The following is a 21,105-nucleotide window of genomic DNA, read 5'->3' on the forward strand; positions in this document are numbered from 1 at the left end:
CATTTGTATTTTCTATTTCCATATTCGGTCTCTTCTTCACAAGATCCCAGGGAAGAACCTAAAAACTCAATGGCACTGTTACCAGGAAAGTCAATAAAGAATCATTTTCTGCAAAGCTATTCAATATGAAAAAGCTATTTGATTAAGATAAAGGAAATTAATATTAATTATGTAGTTATAAAATAATTAAAAATAATGCGCATTTTATCTTTTGATAACAAGATGAGTTGACGGTCACATCGTGCGGTACGACATTAGACAGAAAAAATCCTCTCCTATCCATGAAGAAGGTAAACATCGTCTTATGTAAAGATTAACGACACCTTTAACTTCTTTTCTTTTGGTGGTGGTGTTGCAGGAGTTTTCCAAATAATTGATTGCTCCTTAGTTACTTGATCAAAGATTTGAATCCAGCTATCGTCACAAATTATTATGCGGTCTAAAAATAAATCACATTGCCCTAAAAGACTTGATATTTCAGATTTCGGTTAGAATTTGTAGAACTTTAAAAAGAATTCACACAGGGACTACTAAACCAAAATGTGATTTCTTATGGTTTTCAAAAACCAAGGGTTGTCTTGGTTTTTCGTTTCTAGTCAATAAGTGTAAAAATTATAATTTAAATACAGAAATTGACTTATTAATAAATGATAGTTGTTATTGTCATGACAAATGCCATCACATCAATATTGACTACTTTCATTATATACAAATCCTAATCATGTTATTACTTTATTTCTAAAAGATACGCCTAATAACTACATTATATTGTACAATGTCAATATACTGTTTATCAATAAGATGAAAAAGAAGAAGAAGAAGAAGAAAAACGTTTATTTCCAAACCAAATTAAAAATCACTACAATCTATAAAATCACAACAAACGGCCTATCACAGTTCAAGAGAACGGCGAAAACAGCAGAGCAATCATTACTTATAACAAGAATAAAAAAACATAATTATTTTAAGAATTACTACAAAATACTAATATAATGATATTTAAAATAAAAAATGATGATAGTTATAAAGATACTATATTGTTACATCATACTGAATGTTTTGTTAACATTTGCACAACTTTGCAAAGCTCGTGGATACTACATACTACTACTTTTTTTAATAACAAACATATCTAATTACTGTATATATTTATAATATGGAATAGACAACAATATACATCAAAGCTGAATATATACCCCTGATCAGAAGGTAGACTTAAAGTGTATAAATCTATATCTTATGAAATATTGTTATAAAATGTATCGTTAGTAAAATTATACTGGTTCCATTGTTATACGGTTAATTCCCGAAAAGTTGTAACATAGACTGTCTCTGTTATCTAATACACATGAATAATGTACGTGAACAGAATAAACGTTCCGGAACAAAATACTATTCTGCTATTTGAAGTAGGGTTGAATACGTTTAGCAATAACTTTATGCATGTACCACTCGCTTTAAGGCAATGTATTGCCATATTTTTTATTTCATACAAAATTTTGGAAGTATTATTGTAATGTAAATCCAAATAATAATTTTTGCATCAGATAAATGTTTAGCTTTATAAACTTTAATCTCTATCTACAAACTATGGTTATCTTTATCGCCATCTGCAATTAAATACAACAAATTGAAAAGACTGACTTAACAATACAATTTAAGGTGTAATAAAAGTGTTTTCCGCCCAAAAGGCCCGTTAAGGGTACCGTGATAAATCACGAGGATGCTTAGATTAAACTCCCACTTTTCCTAGTGAAAAATATCTGTCAATGCAGTTTTGTAGAATAAATTAAAAGATATACGTATGTTAATGCGTATCTGATCAATATTATAAGATAAACAAATTCATATAACTTATATCAAATGTTTATGTACCTCAGGATCCGCTCATACAATGGTGTATGAGATTACACAGTCTTGGTCTCGCCAGTCTCGCAAGTGTATGAAAAAGACGTCTAAATGGCGACACCCTAGTACAGATTCTTGTAAAATAAATAAAAACTGATATAAAAAGCGGTTAATTTCAACAAAAACAATTAAATAGTGTTTATATTAAAAGTATAAACAAGAGCCATCGCTGGGCGAGGGCTAATCTTCGACTTTATTACTTTTTTCTAAAAGCAAACACATAAAAGATTTAAAGAATTCTCTGGAAAGAAAATTAAATAAATAAAAATGCTTTTTTCCTTATTTAATTTCAATAGGTAGGTTTAGTCACACTTATTGATTTGTCCTAGTATGAATCAATATCATATTGTTTTGTTATCTATATGCACATGGTTCAAATTTCAAAGCTGTATATCAAAATAAAAGAAAAAAGTAGGTCGTCACTGTGCACATTGTCCAAATTTCATAACTGTACATCAAAGCACAAGAAAGTAGGTGACTTCGTCCAATTAGCTAGGTCAGCTGATATCAAAGTTTAATTTTACATCTAAAAGTCCAAATTTCATAGCTGTATATTTAAGTCGAAAAAAGAGGTGACATTGTCAAAATCTAGGTCGCATCTCAAACTGTGCTCATGGTTCAAATTCCATTGCAATAGATTAAAATAAAAGAATTTCAGTAATTTGACCTTCACTGTCAACGTCAATTAAAGGTCAGTGTGGCATCTGAATTATTCATTTGGTATGTTTGGTAGAAAGTTTTGTTTTGCCCAAGTATAAATCGAAACCGTACAAAAATAACAAAATCATGACAATTTAACCAAAATCCAATAATTTGAACTTGACGGCCAAGATGACATCTGAATTATTCAATTTCTTTGTTAGCTAGAAAGTTTTTGTTTTGTCTACGTATAAATAAAATCCATACATAAATAACAAAACAATGAAAATTTGACCAAATTCGATCACTTGACATTGATGGTAAAGGTTGTTTAAAGATCTAGGTCAATGTCAGTTCAACATTTTCAACAAGGTACTGACCAAAAGGTTTTGTTTTGTTTTTCAAATATGTAGATAACCCATTTATTAATTACCAAGTCACAATCAAGGAAAGCAAAAATCATTAAACAATCATATCAATAGTCATAAATGAGTCAAGGTCAATTTGAGTTTGATATACATGAAGGTCTCATTTTATTATAAAGTCAATCCAATAATAAATAACAAATTTATAGCCAGTTACACCAAGGAAAAAGGAAACTTTCAATAATTTGACCTTCAAAGTTATAGACATTAATAACAAAACTCGAGAAAATTCAGATATTTGACCAAGGTCAAAGTTTGCGGACGGCAATGGCAACGGGAACGACGGCATGACTGTTACAATACCTTTTTACCAGGAAATGTCTAACTAATGAATATATATAGCTAATTAAAATAAATTAAATTAAATTGGCATTAAAACTGTTTTTCAAATAAGACAGAATGATTATATAAATTCTTAGATTAGATATAAGAATACATTTATTGTCGATGATCTTAACCCGAAATATAAAAACAGGTTTTGAAATTTCACCATGTTTGTGTTAAATGTTGAATTCTGCTTAAGCCGGTGCCGGTTACTTGCACTTTCCAGTACCGTCCATGAACAGGCTCAATCAAACCGAGCCTGCAACGTTTTCTTTTTTGTCGTGTTGGATTTTCTTTAGGGTTTCTGTTTTTCTCTATTTGAATGTCAAAGGTTTTACCTAGTGCATGTAAAACACCTATGATACATTTCGCATTAGGAAATATCTTATAGCAAATATAATTTACATCTTTTTTGAACTGATCACTTTATGAAAAAATATGTTTTCAAACAAATGATTCAAAGAAGCAGCTAAAGTGAAAATCTTTGAATATTTAGCCTCTTAAATGTGTTTCTTTATGCTAATAATTCATTTCGAAAATCTTAACTATTAAGTTTAAAAGAATAAAGAATTTCCTTTTTCATCCACGTTAGTCCTTGCATTCCTTTGCATATTGGAAGTTATCCCCAAAATGATACTGATATCCGTTTCTGTGATCCGGTCGTTTTATCATTGGCCTTGACCTCAATTTCTGTACCACCAAAGAGAAAAGACACACCTATTTGTCGATCACAACCGCCTGTTGTATCTGGCATTGGAATATCGATATTGCCAAGTTTATAGCAGTCTGTCTCCGTCACAAGGTCTGGATAACGTTTCTGTGTACAGTATATTGTGATGCTTACTCTTGTATCATAAGGTTCTGTTGGATGGTAAATTTGTTCTCTAAGCTCCTCCCCGAGATTTACAATATCTCCTGTTCGGACATGTGTAGTGAACATTTTATCACAATGGGGCTTTCCGTTCCAGTAACGTACTTCTGTTTGAGGGTGTATGCATGTAGATTTTTTTTCGTGTGTTGTCTCAATCCCATACGTATACTTACAAACTCTTTGTGCTATCAAAGTTGGATTATGACCATATATTACAGCACCTTTCAGAACAGCTAAACCTGCATCTGTTGGAACGATAATTTTCTTGTCTGGAAAGTTTTCTTTGATACTTTCTTGTAACAAAGGAGACTCGGAATAACCGCCAACCATAAGTATGGACTCACAGTTTGCCACTTCAGGATCTTCAAACAGTTTATTTAGGTGATCAATTATGCTACCAATAGATTGTTCAAATACTCCATATATGATGTCATGGTCAAGCCTCAATTTATCACCGGATAGCCGTATGCTTTTCTCGTGCTTAGATTTCGATATTGTATTTTGAAGTTTTTCGCCGGTTATGTCTACAACCAAGTTCATAAGTGACACGGGTATTTTGAAAGCTACATGTTTTCCTTTCTTTGTCTCCCTTTTCTTCACTTCAAAAGCTCTCATCAGATCAAGGTACTCATCCATATAGTCCACTTTGAATTTTTCCATTACACCCGTGCCTGATTATATAAGAATATTTAAAAATTAAGTCAAGTAAATATGATGAATGATGCATATACGAGATGATATAACGATACAAAAGAAAAGAAAATGTAGGAACTGAATTCGGCACTTATAGTTTGTTTGTTCGTTTTACTGACTTTTACGCCGTGTTTGTTATATTTCGACAGTCGATTCGCCCAACCACTGTTTTGTTTTGTTTATCTTACTAGTTATTATCAATTTATTTGCATGTGACCTACTACTTATCACACATAATTTCTGAAACAGCGGTAAGAGACAAAAGACCTTTAGATACAATATCCAAGATCAAATGTCACGGAAAAATAATGCCTCGCCCGAGGATCGAACAACCGACCCCTTATTTACTAATCCGATGTTCCACTTACTGAGATAAGCGGACAGACTAGTAATAAACTTGGAAAAATATGAAATATCGAAACAATTTTCTTTGTAATAAGTTAATGGTAAATATTGCCACCATATATACACTAAAATTTGCTGTTTAAAAGAACATTACGTATACGTATGAATTCATAGCTACATGTATAACGGATGTATATATATATATATTAGTATCATTTCCAGCAGTTGCATTGCTTTGACCACATGGCAATACATGCTCATAAAAAGAGTGACTTAAAAATTAAATCAAGACGACTCTTCGTTAGAGTAACAGCAAAAATTAAACAAGTAAAATACAGTAACTCTTAAATACCTGTGATTTCAGAAATTAAATCTTCAAATGCTTCGTCAACCTTTGTTCCACCCCAGTCACCACCATTTGCTTTATAAATTTCTTTCAGATTTCCACTTTCAGTGATTTCGTGAACCGTGATGTCAACTGTTCCACCTTATATTAAAGAAAATACGAATTCATTCAAATTCAACATGTTTCTGTCTAAAATATAAAGAACAATAGTAACTTTTGATGATTATACTGTTTACCTGCGAGATTTGTTAATAAACAAATGTTTTCCGTTGAACATTGAAAAGTATTATTAATAAACAGCGGAAACAATTACATCATCCCTTCAAAACAGCCACGCCATATGAATTATAATAATGTTTTAAACTCAAAGATAGGGGAGAAAGTACAACCTATGCTACATTAACAGCTAGATCGAACAGATTCAACCATACTGATAACATTTAGACAATGCGAAACTGTTTTAAGGTAAGTAAAATAAGGAGAGAAATTGGCATGGTTGCAACCATATGACCTTGAGACTTGTATAAAATTTCTTGAAAATATCTAGTAAAACACTTCTCATTCATTAGTTTATGTGTCTTTTTATCTTTATACTTTTGTTGACTACGTTAAAAATGAAATAGTAGTATTACAGCTAAAGAAAAGATATTTTACTTGGTGTAATGTATAAACCCTTACTATTTGTAAAATTTGAAAATTAATTTATCGATGATTGTGTATGAATAAAATTGTAAAAGATAATTAAAAGAAAACATTCACTATCTACGACTGATTTGAAACCACCTTTCCTAAGGAGTATTATCAGAGAAAAGAAAGAATCGAACACGTCGAGTTAAAAATGTTTCTGCCATGTCGTTAAATAAAATGAGTTAGTAGTACCTCCTGCATCTAGAATGAGGTATGTATTTCCAGGTCTTAGTTGAGAAAGAGAGTTGTCACTTCTTGTTGTGGGAATATGCCGGCAATACAATGATGCAGCCTCGGGTTCAAGTGCAATTGTCAAGTTTTCAGTGTCAATTCCTGCCTTTATCAGAAAAACATGACATTTTAATATTCATATAAACGATATCTTTCTTCTTTTATAAAATACATTGGTTTCAAAAAGTTTACTTAATTAATAATAAGGCTAGCCTTAAAATAATTTTGTTTCCCTTTCCATGATTCATGTAAGTTTTGTTATGATTGGTAGGTAAAATACGTTTATTGAAAAAAAAATAAGTTTCATGCAAAACACATGCCTGTGTGTACATCTTATGTTCAAAAACAGATGTCAAACACAAAAATGTGATTCTCATTTACAGACTCTGCTTCCATGTTTCAAGTATGAACAAATTGTTTGGCATTGAACTATTTTGAGAAAATAGGTAGTAGGATAGAAAACAAAAAGATATCTTTTTTAAGGCGTAAATTTTTGTACATCTTCTGCAGCTCTCGCATGAACTGTTTTGCTACGTCATTCCATATGGCTGGCACTGTCAAAACCCATTTTATATCATCTTCTCTCAAGTGTTCGTCAAGAACTTTTCTCTTCGTCATGTACATAAGATCATCCTTCAAGTATTTTATAGATAGGGAAAACACCGTTCTTGCTTTCAGAGATTTACCAGTGGCATCTTCAATAGTAAAATCTCTTTGAAGTCCCTTAATAAACCAAATATATGCGATTTGAATATAGGGCATATTGTTTTTATTTTGTCAAATTAATTGTGATCCTAATTGTTATTTATCAGGTACTGGCATATTTGTTGTTTATACCTAATAAAATAAAATACAATAACGATTATACATGAATTTTTTATTCAAGGCTAAAAATGAAGAACGAAGTTTGTCATCGAACAGTAAAAGATATCGAGATGTAAGTGAAGCTGATTAATATCTTTCCAAGTTTCCTTGATCGACGAGAAGAATATAGAAAAACGCTAAATTCAAATGAAAACTATTCCGAGATTCAATGTTATATCATTGACATTGTCATAATTAAACCATTAAGGACTAGAAATGTGTCCATAGGACACGGGTGCCCCCACCGCGCCACTGTTCTGTCAATCTTTTTACTAAGTCAAGGGAAATAACTCTACAAATACTGGATAAATCCACAAGTGAAACCCCAGGTGCAAATCTAAAATATGCTGAGCAACCTGCCCATAAGGTTTAATGACTATGTCAAACCCTTTTTGAGAAACTTGCGACTTAAGTTGAAAATTGCAAAAAAATTCTAAGTGAAGGGCAATAACTCTAAAAATACTAAATAAATCCAGACGAAAATACCTGGTACACAACTGCACATGCTGATCAATATTCCTGTAAAGTTACATGACTCTAGGTCAAATACTTTTTGAGTTACGTGCGACACATGTTGAAAATTGCCAAATTTTACTAACTCAAGCGCAATAACTCTGAAAATACTAATAATATCCAGACGAAAATAGCCAGGTGCACAACTACACATGCTGATCGCTATTCCTGTAAAGTTTCATGACTCTAGGTCAAATACTTTTTGAGTTACGTGCGACACATGTAGAAAATTGCCAAATTTTACTAACTCAAGGGCAATAACTCTAAAAATACTAAAAATATCCAGACGAAAATACCCAGGTGCACAACTACACATGCTGATCAACATTTCTGTAAAGTTTCATGACTCTAGGTCAAATAAATTTTGAGTTACGTGCGACACAAGTTGAAAATTGCAAAATTTTACTAAGTCAAGGGCAATAACTCTGAAAATACTAAAAATATCCAGACGAAAATACCCAGGTGCACAACTACACATGCTGATCAACATTCCTGTAAAGTTTCATGACTCTAGGTCAAATACTTTTTGAGTTACGTGCGACACAAGTTGAAAATTGCAAAATTTTACTAAGTCAAGGGCAATAACTCTGAAAATACTAAAAATATCGAGACGAAAATACCCAGGTGCACAACTACACATGCTGATTAACATTCCTGTAAAGTTTCATGACTCTAGGTCAAATACTTTTTGAGTTACGTGCGACACAAAAGTGAACGGACGGACGGAAGGACGGACGGAAGGACGGACGGACAGACGGACAGACGGACGGACAAGGGTAAATCTAAATGCCCGCCACTAACGTGGGGGCACAATAAAAGTATACCTTGATGAAAATATTTTAATCTTACAATTTTGTCAAACAGCTGCATTTTGAATCTCTTGAAGAAATACCATTGTTTATGCTGATTCTCTTCTGCAAGTTCGGCATACTTCGTTTCAGCATCAAAACCAAAACTATCAATCGTTTTCCCGTCAGGATTAATCAAAATTGTTGTTGGTCCTTAAATTGAACAATGAACATTTAATTGAAATTCGAATTTAACTTTAACTTAGAAAGTTTGTTTTAAAACGGCATAAAGGGTGTGTCAATATCTTATATTTGAATACATGTATATTGATATCCATTTTGAAAAGTTAATGCAAACCTTTGAAATCAGATTAAGATTGGCAACTCAACGTCTGAATTGCAGACGGTAATTTCAATAAATATTGCAATTATATTCGTAATACATATGTTCGAGGATGGGTCAATATGTAATGCAAAATGGTCAATGAATTTAACAAATGAGCAAACAGTTTACAATTTTTATTTTAAGTCTTCGAAATAATCTCCTCTTACAGAAATGGAGCGTTCTTTAATTGACTCGTACCCGTTTTATATTGTATGCATACGCCTCGAAACGGTTTCATTGTTCCATTTCATTGTTGCCATAAATATTGCAATATCATTTTAAACATTTATAGCCTGATTCCCTAATTTTGCTCGAGCTTTTATGTTAGCCCTTATTTCAGCACTTTTAACTGAGCGTTAACTCGTGTAAGGTATTTTTTTAATTGTGAATAAATTCATAATCGGTTGACTACGCACATGATTTCATTTGAAAGCAGATACTTTAAAGCATATCATAGTTTACCCAAACACAAGAATCACGAGCTAGATTAGAAAATATAATTCATATTGCATTACATATTGAATATTGACCCACACTCGTATGATCTCATTTAATATACATTTGTAGATGTGTATGATTATTGAATCTATAGTGTACAACTTACAATGTTTGCAAATCATTCATTGATATGTTCAAAACCAATGATGATAAAAGATATTTGTAATTTTACAAACTAATGTGTAATTACGTAACAACATTAATAAAAATACATGTATACAAACTGTACACAAAAACCAATAAATTCATGAACAAGATTATCTACTTTCTTTTACTTTAATACAAACCCTATTTATGTTGCTCGAAGACACACCTATAAACTACAATAACTTGTACCGTGACAATTAACTGTTAATTTTTTTTATTTCTGCAAATGAATAGAAGTAAGAAGATGACAGTTTAATTAAAGTCAGTCTATAATAGCCTAAAAAACCATTGCTCTGACACAAAATACTGTATCACAATTCATTAGAACGGCGAATATAGCAACACGCTCGACATGTCTGTTGGTCAAGATTAGGGTCAGTTCAACCTTTACGAAGGTCTTGTCCAAAATGTTGTTTCGTCCAAGTATGAAGATACTTCATTGATTAATTGCCAAGTAACACCCAATTATAGCAATAATCGGTGACAATTAAATAAGTTGACTTTCCAGGTCAAGGTCACACATGAGTCAAGGTTAATTTGAGTTTGATAGACATGAAGATACTTGTAAACACAATGAAATTAAGAGAACACTTTCTCCTTTCTACTTTTAATATCCAATTTAACATCCAATTTTAAACACCTTTTAATTTAACTTTTACAATCCAAAACTTTTCTTTTCCGTACACAATCATTTTTCCAACTAAATACACTTCACAGCAAAATCCTTCTCATATCTACCCTTCTGTGCCGTCTCAGTTTAAACCATGATGTCATGAAAAACACGTAAATATATTTGTGGCGGGAATTAAATGGCGAGAAAGTTATCAGGATTAAAGTAATATCATAAGATATTGGCGTGCAAACCAAAGGAGCAAAACGGCGTATTAAAATACAATTAAGACAAAAGAAGCATATTCAAAAACACATCATTAAATTGTACAGAGTATGCATTAAATAATCGCTATGTTAGCTAAAACATTGAGCTCACATCATTGTTTAATATAATAATAGTATCTGTAAGTTATATAGAATTGATTAACTAAAGCTTATTTATATATAATTAGAAAAACGCAATGAAAAAGTATATGGATTTACACAAAAGTGTCTAACAATTGCAATATATAAAATAAAATATTATACAAATTACATAAAGTCACTACAATACGCAAAAAGAAAATGCTTAAATATTTTGTAGTATGTACATACTCTCTTCCTGAGTGTTTCAATACATATTGTTTCACTGTCCCAATCAGTTTGAAAAAGAATGCACCAGTATTTAATTGTCTTCATGTCCTCCTTTTTGGAAGAATGTAGTGTTTAATGTTTGAGAAACTGAAAAAACATAGAACTTTGTATGAAATATGTCTATGTTTGTATCACCTTAACTTAAATAATTGTACTTTACATGATGTTTAGTAAAATTAGTTTGTTTGTTGTTGTTGTTTTTTTTGTTTGTTTTTTTTTTTTCCGCTAACTTTCTGTTTGATACATTATCTAGTTTCTTTGCACATTTTTCACTGTTCTTATTCCATTTGTCATTTATATAACTAAGATTATTATCAAATTCAAGAAGATAAATTAATTTAAAAGGTCTGCCTATTAGACTCTTAGAAGGAAGTTTCACTTTAGCGGATCGAATTTCTATACTTTTAAATAATACTTTTAAATAATACTGCTTTGGCCGCTGAACGACCGTGGATTATCCGACAAGTATCTCAGATTCTGGAAAGCGTATGTGATATTCCATAGTACATACTCTCTTTATGTCCTCTTTGAATCACCATTTCAGTGAACTTTTCTTTTTGATGTAGTAAAATATGTAGTCTTGCTCCTTCCGACAGGCAAGAGTTGCCTAAACGTCCAGTACAGTACAATAATCAGTTGCTGTCGATAACCAGTCCGAGCTGACTTTGTAGTCCAGACTGCTTTTTCTTTTGAATATTGTTATAGTCCTTATTATAAATGTTCCTTTGAACAGAAACTATCCACAAATTTTCATCTTCTCGATAGTCGTCACAAGCCAGATATTCTGCGTCATCTTTCACATTCTTGTGTTTCTACACAAGAGCTGTAACATGCAATAATTTTGTCAACGTTGAAAATATATTAATGTCAATTCCACAAGGTGCCACATTCTCCATTTTTGTTTTGCTTTCATTTTTATATGCCCGAAATTCTTTCGGGCATATTATGTTATACTCAAGGCGTCCGTCCGTTAAAAATTTGCTATCCGGAGCATAACTTAAGTTACAAATGCTTCATCCTAACTAAAAAAAACACTTTTGGGCATATAATGCTCCGCCAAGCGGTGCTCTTGTCTTCGACATGCAATGAAACACTTGGTTCCTTTTCATTTTCTTCTTTTAATTAAAGTGCATTTTAATAATATTGTCATTATTTGTATACCAGTTTTATGGAGTTTCACGACACCAAGTGGGACCGTTCCACCAAAACGTACTATCCTTTAAATCACTAACCGTCTAACCGAGATATGCAACGTCAGCTTGATTATCTTTAGTGGCTACGTAAGCAAAATACACACACTCGTTGTGAATATCTGATTTAATGTCCCATAAATGTTAAAAAAAACTTTGATTCAGATTCAGAGGATCTGTCAACTTCTGGAATATGATTGTTTACTTTTTCACTACTTGGACTTCACTCCCGAAGACGTAAAATGCTTTTTACTTCTTTATACATGTCTATAGCTTGTTATCACTGGATGCTCTGGTTGAAATATTGTCAAAATAACTGTTCCGTTTCAGCTGTTCTAAAATTGTTGTGCCATATGTATTCAAATGAGTCTCAATAGTTGCATTCAGAGGGAAAGGACTTGAAACTATCCCCAAAAATACCCTTCAGACACGATAGATTTTGATGTTGATTTTTTTTGTTGAAAAAAACGATATTCCTTTTGTATCTTTAATCCAATAGAGTGTGGTGTATTTACTTATATCGCGTTATCAATCTGAAGAAACGCCTTTTCAATGTACAATGCCACTGTAGGTAAACGAAACTTCATGAGTAAACCACACAAATCTTGGAGTAAAACAGGGCTGCGTAAAAGACCCTCATTCAAACTCTTAGATTCATGGATTCTGACTTTTGCCGACGCATCAACAATCCTAAGATTTGTTGTTGACTTTTGTGGTGTGATGACCACATGATGAAGAATATAGCGATGCATATATTTCTCGCCTTTTCATGAGTCTTGGACCTTTTCAATAACACCTTTTGACAGTTGTTTTTTTATAACATTGTTGTATTTCTCTAGCAGGTCAGGTTTGTTGTCTAGTCTTTTCAAACACAACTTTAGACATCCAATGGCAAGTTCTTAGTTTTCGGGATAACGATTTTGATTGTAGAAAAATGTATTCCAAGCATTCGTTGGCAATGCTCCGTCTTTCTTTATTCCTATGTTCGTTTGACGGAAGTTACCTACGTGTACTCAATCACTCTTTGCTTTGTTAGACGTTTTACATTCTGTAATGTTACCTCGTAAATGACCACGTAATCTATCAACAGTCCACTCATTCTTGTTCCTTTTTATTATTTTTGCTGCCGAGTATATATTCTGGCAGGATTGTGCAAATTATTTTTTAAAAAAAACATGTTGATTCACATTTACCTTAAGCATCTCGATATTTAGAAAACAAAGTGCACTCTAGGAAACATTAAAAACAGAAATCCATACAGAAAAAAGTTATAGCCACTTATTGCAAAATTGAAGGAAAATTTAGACTTTTGACCTTAAAGTCAAGTTCATTTATCAATGAGGGTCAATGTTAGTCTACTCTGCTTTAAGGTCTTGTCTCAAAGGTTGTTGTGAACAAATATTAAGGCAATACACCAAGAACTTATAAAGGTATGATAAAGGACATCAACGGCAAAGGGAACGCAGACTGACATGACTGTAACAATACCTCTTTATTATTATTATTGTTCTTATTACTTTTATTTTATTTATTGCTTTAAAAAAAACAAGAATAAAGATCAACAAGGCAAAGGCAACGTTCACAGGACGCAGTCCCCCGAAACTCCCAAATAGGGCACCCAGAAGGCACCAAACAAAAACCTAGAGTGGACATAAGGGTGAAAGGAGTGGGACATGTAATGTGAAATAATATAACTAAAACGGGCGCATATGGGAATTAAAGGGATAAGGGCTGTAAGGGTGAAAAGGGGGGAATGGGAGAAGGGGGGTGAGAAATTACTTACCGACAACGACAATCCAACAAGACAGACATCACAAAACATGTAAACATCCAAAGCAAGTAACAATACAGACATGAAAAACACGTGAAGGAATATAGAGGGGTACCGCCTTGGAACGGTCAGTGGTTATTAAACCACTGGGGAGTTTAAACCGGTTTAAGGCGCGCCAAACCTCACTTTTAGCCCCAATATCTTCCTGAATGACACGAAAATGTAAATAAAATTAATCCCCGCCAAGTTAAATTCTAACAATGGTCATGGGTACATTAGACGAAATTAATAAAGCACGAAATAGATTGTGTAAATATATAGAAAAAGGTACAGCCTACTGACCAGTATCAAAGTACTCGATGCCTTAAAGGAAGGCAGAGCAACAAGAAAATCACCTACAAGGGCCCAACGAAGCGAGACAGAAGACGAGCATAAAGACAATTCAGTCCCGAAGGGTTTTAAGAACTGTCCATCTTAGAGTCTCCCACTTAGTCCGTCAGATGTAATTAAAAGAGGAAAACGTAGTGTCCAATTGTAAAAGGGTTGATCACCAAGCATACGGTATGCCTTAAAATAATTGGGTCATAACCTCTTTTAATAAACCGTTTGATTACTTTAGTGAAGACGACAGAACATTACTATGACCCATGATCTTACGAAGTTTTTAAACCACATCCCCATAGAAATCAGGTTTGGTAATACCTAGGTAAAAAGTTTTTAACTGCAATTAAATTTTAAAACTAAGCCTGAATTGCGATGGTAAAACTTTGTAAAATATTTACGCAATTAATGATAGCGATAACCTTGTTTAACAAGTTTGTTAGTAATAAATAATTTGCGTTATAAATTTAGTAAATTAAGTCGAGCTTAATATGAGAATAATTATAAAAACGATAAAAATAAAAATAGCAGAAATACATGTACTAAATATTATTTATTAATAATAAGTTTTATCATACCTACCCAAAATTCTGCATAATGCATTTTTCATTTTCAATAAGATCAGATTACACTTCTTTCATATTAGATACAATACCTTATACACCTTAGTTGAATAAATACCCATTGATCAGGAAAAAAACACATCCTTTATCTACAATTTATTCTAATTGATATTGTCATCCGTATATGGAAAAAAAGCAAACACAAATTTAAAATTCTATTAATATATCAAAAAAGTACTTGGGAAGTAAATTCGATGTTTATTCAGGTTCATATGAATTAAGGACATTAATGACAATTTGCATTTTGGACCAGAGGACAAAATTTGACAGTCTTAAATTTCAGACGGTTTTGGAATACTTATGGTCATCATTATTTGGCATTTAAATCATTTTAAGACATATCTTAATGTTGTGTACAGTTGCCTTAGATATAAGGCCTATCTCTATGTAAATGTAGTTATAAAGAAAGTGAAGCATGATACGCATCTTAAACTATGTTGAGCTTCTATCATGAACAGACTCAAGAAAACCGAATATGTTTTCAAAAAAAATCGTTTCGTTGTCCTCATGAGATCTAACAATTCAAGGCATGTTTGGTGTTTTAATGGTAAATATTGGTATTTTGAACATTCCAACCAAATTTTAATAAATGGTCTTTTTCGTAGAAGATTTGAGAAGATAGGATTACCGTTCCTAAGTGGAAATGCTGATACCATTTAAGAGTAAAGATTTTTTTTTTTTCATTTTACGTTCTACATTTACCTGACACTTTTTCGTCACAACTGTAAAAAAATGTTCTCAAACAATTAAATGTCAACTGAATATTTTTTATTGCAAATCATGAGAAATTGTCAAATGCAAATTTTTAGAAAAGGTCCCGTATGTTGTTGTTGTTGTTTGTTTGTTTGTTTTTTGAAACATAAAAAGCTGCGAAAAATGCAACAGATGAAGCGCACACTTATATTAATATAATTTTATGAACATTTAAAAAAAAACCCGTTGTTCGTGACAGCGTATTGACTTACCTTTTAAAGATATAGTCGACTCCAATCCAGACCATTGTTTTGCTGTGACCTTTGTTGGATCAAGATCAAATTCATGTTTAAATGAAAATCCCCAGGTTGAAAATGTTGTTCCAAAGTCAATTGCTGCGACAACCAAAGTGTCAGACATTTCTTCCTAAACAACGTTCACTGTTTACATATTCACTATGGAAAATAACTCTTGAGTGATTCTTTTTATTCGATACACAACCCCGTTTCAATAAAACTTACTTCTATTTTCGGTTTGGACCGTTTTCCGAAAACGGTGTAACCACAAAAAAGCTAACATTAGAGTGTAAATTGGCAAAGACCTTATCTATTTCATAACCCAATGTATTTGTAAATAAAAAAATTATGGGCAAAATTCCAAGGTTTTATCAACTTATATTTTGCCCTGTAGTATTTGAATAGGGAGAACAGTAAGAACTTAGTCTTAAGTCAACTCTACCCTGTATCTGGCAATGCACACATTTTTATCGTGTGAAGTAATAAAAGTCACGAATTGCCTTGAAAGTAATAATAAATGCAATAAATAGCATAACGTGTTAAATGAAGTTTTCAGAAAAAAAGTTTGATGAAAAAGATCAGATTGAAAGAGTTGGAAGAACATAGATATTGGTGTTAAAGGTGAAAAGTAACATTTGGTTTTTTTCATAACAAAACAAGTACTTTTATTTCCAATATATACCTTGAATTTTTATAAAATTGCCTTAAATAGGGCAATGTCTTACGGTGTTCCGTTAGGGCCATCGTCTATGAATAAAGAAATTTGAAAGTCGAACATGCGAAGGTACGATGAGGAAAACACGAAAGGACGAAGACGAATGCATATCGCCTTTTTCGTCATCATGTCATCGCGTTTGCGTCTTCGTCCCTTTGTGTTTTCGCAGTTTCGTTCTTTCGTAGTTACGCCTTCCGGTACATGTCAGTACAATTATTTATAGTTTCATTTATTTCAGTCCGTATATGTTAATTTTTTACAACATTGAATTGACAAAAGATATACTATTATCATGAAGGTGTTTAAACATGTCATGTGTTTAATATTTAATAATTAATTTTATTTTTACTCTTTGATTTAAGTTTTAAGAAATTTGATTAAAAAGCGTATGCTTCTGGATACATATAGATATATAGCAGAAAAAAACTGTATAATGGAATACATTTAAACTTTGCATGATCTAAGAACATAACAGAAACTTGAAAAGTGTAAAAGATTGCACCGACTCCGTTTTTGAATTATCTGTCCATGACTTTGAAAAATATGAAATTGACCTTCGTTATGAATCAAGTAAATGGATATAGATTCAAGTTAGTATTATAAGTAGGAAAGGTGGCTTCTTGGTAAAAACGTCTTCCAACACAGACCTATAAAAATCAAAGCTTATGTGTTTTTTTGTTGTTGTTTTTGCTGTTGTTGTTGTTGTTGTTTTTATTTGACACAGGTTTGAAAGATATTTCAAGGCCAAGCCTTTTATCCCTCGGTGTTTTCGCGTTTTAAATAACTTTTTTCATAGGCGATGGCCCTAACGGAACAACGTAGTAATCCTTTACCTGCTGATCAATTACCTTTGTCACCATTATAGAGACATCCATACAATCTGGCCAAACTCTATACTGCATATTTGCTTATGCTTTGTATTTTATTGAAATCAATGACAGACAGACATACAGATCTCTTTGCTCATGATAATACGACATGTGGATATACTTTATCCAGATACAATTAATATAAAAAATAAACACACTTTATAAGCACTTTATCAGCCAATTTAGAGTATATTGATTTAGGATTCAACGGAATTTAATAAGATGTCGTTTCTTTGGGGAATCCTTCAACTATGTTATAGATATAGTGTGTTGGTATATACAAATATAAGAGAGAGACTAAATATAACGGGAAAAAAACTGAAGTGAAACGAATAGCACCAAATTCAAAGCAATTAAGGTAATTTAATAACACAATTTCTACAGACAAGCGTTCAATTGAATTATTAAGTTATTTATATATTAAGTTATATTATTTACACTTTAGTCACGGCTTGTAGGTTTTAAATATTTGAGTTCTTGGTATATTTATTATCGTTCATTTATGATCAGTTTCCTTTTCAATGTTGTCTTTATGAATATACATTAGGTAATAGAAAGAGCATCGAAACACGAGGCCTAATTTGTAAGAGAGTACGTAGCGTCCGAGTATAAAACAGATTGCTGAGGTTTTCTTTTTTTTCTGTTTTTTTCTCTTTTTTTATGATCTTTTGCTTTTAATTCATAGGCAAAATAAAAACACGTTCCCTATCGTTAAAATATTAAACCCCAGAAAAAAGGAATCAGCATCTAAATAGACGTTTCTATCTTATCTCCTTCCCTGTCGTCACAATAAGTAAACCCCAAAAAAATGAGCCAGTCAACGAGCATGCCTGATTACCAGATATTGGTTAATAGGATTTTACCAGAGTTTTATAGCAAAGATGAATCGATGGACGTAAGACTTGGTTCATCATGATTTTTGGTTGGCTTGCTAGAGATTAGACTATTAATTATTGTATTTTCTTTGGAACATGCAAAACAGTTGTAAAAATGAATGGGGGGGTTATTTTTATAAATGTAACAACTATATAAACAGAATATAAAAATAGTAAAGAAAGGACTAATATAGAAATATTACATGCATTTCAAATTGAAAAATGGTTATTATTCATACCTGGGACTTAAGATACAGTACATGTAGTTATATTTTAAGTCCCATATTAAAAAGGGAACGTACACTAGAATGAAAACTTTGGGATGATTTTTTTTAAAAGCGTTAACAAAAATAATCGTACATAAAAAAACCATGAATAAATTTGCATGACATGTTGATATGGTGAAACATATTTATCAATATAATTAAAGACTGTTACCTTAATTTTAATTACCAAATTATATTCATTAATTCACCAACATCATGTTCATTTAAAAGCTATTTGACATTTGTAATAATTATAGAGCTATTGATAATTGATTTATTGGGAGATCAATCTACTACATTTTTGATTTTTTTTAAAGTTTCTGTTGTTAAAATGTCACAGAATACGGCAAATCAACATTCCACTAAAACCACCTTTGAAACAAAGTAGAAATAACTGGTTACAGAAAAAAAGTCGGGAAATAAGGGTCGATTTAAATTTTCATGGTTAAAAAATTGTCAGAAGTGGAATCAGTTCCTTGATTAGTTTGCAATATATTTCCTGCAAAATTCTCCACTTCGTTATTTATAACCATAGAGCGACACGAATGACATATTAGTTTTTAAAAATCAATAAACAATCACTGCCCTTTAATCAATCGGAACGTCCTCGACTAAAACTGACGGAAACAGCCGAAAAGTTACGATTGTCCTGTCACACAATCTGAATGCATTCCATAAAGGGCGTCGCACTTCGGGACGGACGCCAAAATCCCTTATAATTGCACGCCTACTTGTAATAAATCTTAAATTGATATCAACGAACAATATGTATTTAAAATAAATAATACACATCATTTATCTAATTAAACAAAATGCATAAAAAGCAATATCGACATTTATCATCTACATAATACTTCGTTTAATCAATGAAAACAAGTCCGTTACCCGTTACTGTTGAGCGTCTGCCACAATATTTAACCTTTGGCGTCCCTGGATTGCAAACATGTCCTATGCTATTTGGATTGTTTTCTTGAAAATAGTTGTTTTTTATGAACATTTTATAAAAGAAAAGTAGAATATACATGTTTATGTAAGGTTATCTAAAATGTGAAATTGTACTTGTTAACTCATTTTGTTTTTGGGCATCTTGAAATCGGTAAAAGACAAAACAATGTATCTTAAAACAAAGATATGTTTATTTAGATTTCATTAATGAATTTGTCATATCCAATTGTCATAACATTTTAATATTTATACAAATAGTTTTCTTAACGATTTAATTAACGGGGTAATAATTGATATATAATCATTTTTGTAATTGATAAATTGATAGAAAAAAGTGTATTATCTGATTTATGCGATACTGTTCTATTCTTTCTTTCGGCTGCCTAGCAGGCGAGTCTTATATGATTTTGAATAAGGCGCATGATTTACTGCGGAATGACACGATTTATTTTGCGAGTCGTCAATAAAAACACAAGTACTTAAATCATTCACCTACGTCAGCTTTGCACGTCAGGACCAACTTAAAATGTCTTGCCTTGTTGCAAAACATTTTTCTTATCTCCTTATACAAATAATAGACTGTGCAACTGTCTGTAGTTTACCAAGATTTAATATCGCTTAACAAGGCTAAAATTAAATAATGCGTAAACACGTTTATAGCAGCAGCAATGAACCGACCCAAATTGATAGCTGTTATGAATGCCCTTTGCCCAAAAAGGGGATAACAGGATAAGGTCAGGGAAACATATTGCCTCCACCTAAAGGGTAACTGTGTCAAATTTGGAGAAAACATCGGTGTGAGAGCTGTTGCATTGCACTTTCATAAAACATCTGATGTATTTTATATATCCATGTGTTGACTTTTACAAACAAGGAAACAAGTTCGTTTTAAAGATTTTTTTCTTTTGAGATTATTTGGATACTGCTATGCGGACATAGTTCTGGTTTCAAAAGCTTAAATATACTTTTATATAGCGAGGTCCCACGTTTGCCGTTTTATTTTGGTTGGATTTTGTAACTGGTCTGATGCCTTAAATGTCTTATAAACTACATTTATGCTCAACTTTGATGTTTTATCGTTGGTCATTTGCTTATTAAAATGTTTATATATCGTTTAATCGGGATATAATTAATAACTACTCAATGCATTATGGTAAACCATTTCGAGCAACACTATATCTAAATAAGACCTATGTTGGCATATTTTACGACATTGACAAAAGCGTACCCGTCCTGTTACATTTTAAACCGAGTACTGCTAGTACGGACGTAATAGAATTTTCGTGTCGTAACGGTTCCCCTTTAATTTCAACAACTGCGCAGATCAGAAGAGACATTCGTCTAGGTAGCTTTTTTATTCGGCTCTTCTGGAGGTATGCAATACACAGCTGACTATTCCTTCGCAGCCAATTTATTTGTGCGTAAAACTTCGCCTATATTCTTTTAACAGTAGTGTTTTTTTTGTCATGATCAACACCTGGCTCACATGGGACCATATTGTTCATTTGAGTATGTGTAAAGAAAGAAAAATATGAATTGATAAATAAAAAAGCGTTGTTTTTTTAATACTGA

At 32.0% G+C, this 21,105-nt stretch overlaps 1 protein-coding gene across 1 annotated transcript; it reads right to left on the reverse strand.

The window, feature by feature from the left end:
- Positions 1–819: 819 nt before the first annotated feature.
- On the reverse strand, positions 820–16,119 carry LOC132725258 (heat shock 70 kDa protein 12A-like). The gene is made up of 6 exons (XM_060710355.1): positions 15,840–16,119; positions 8,696–8,847; positions 6,972–7,192; positions 6,431–6,579; positions 5,558–5,692; positions 820–4,838 (listed from the first exon to the last, which is right to left on the reverse strand). The coding sequence occupies exons 1-6, from the start codon at positions 15,985–15,987 to the stop codon at positions 3,916–3,918; spliced, it is 1,728 nt and encodes a 575-aa protein (XP_060566338.1). The 5' UTR covers positions 15,988–16,119; the 3' UTR covers positions 820–3,915.
- Positions 16,120–21,105: the final 4,986 nt, after the last annotated feature.

This window comes from Ruditapes philippinarum, unplaced genomic scaffold, assembly GCF_026571515.1.
Source record: "Ruditapes philippinarum isolate M1 unplaced genomic scaffold, ASM2657151v2 ctg394_1_1_1_1, whole genome shotgun sequence".
Taxonomy (NCBI): domain Eukaryota; kingdom Metazoa; phylum Mollusca; class Bivalvia; order Venerida; family Veneridae; genus Ruditapes; species Ruditapes philippinarum.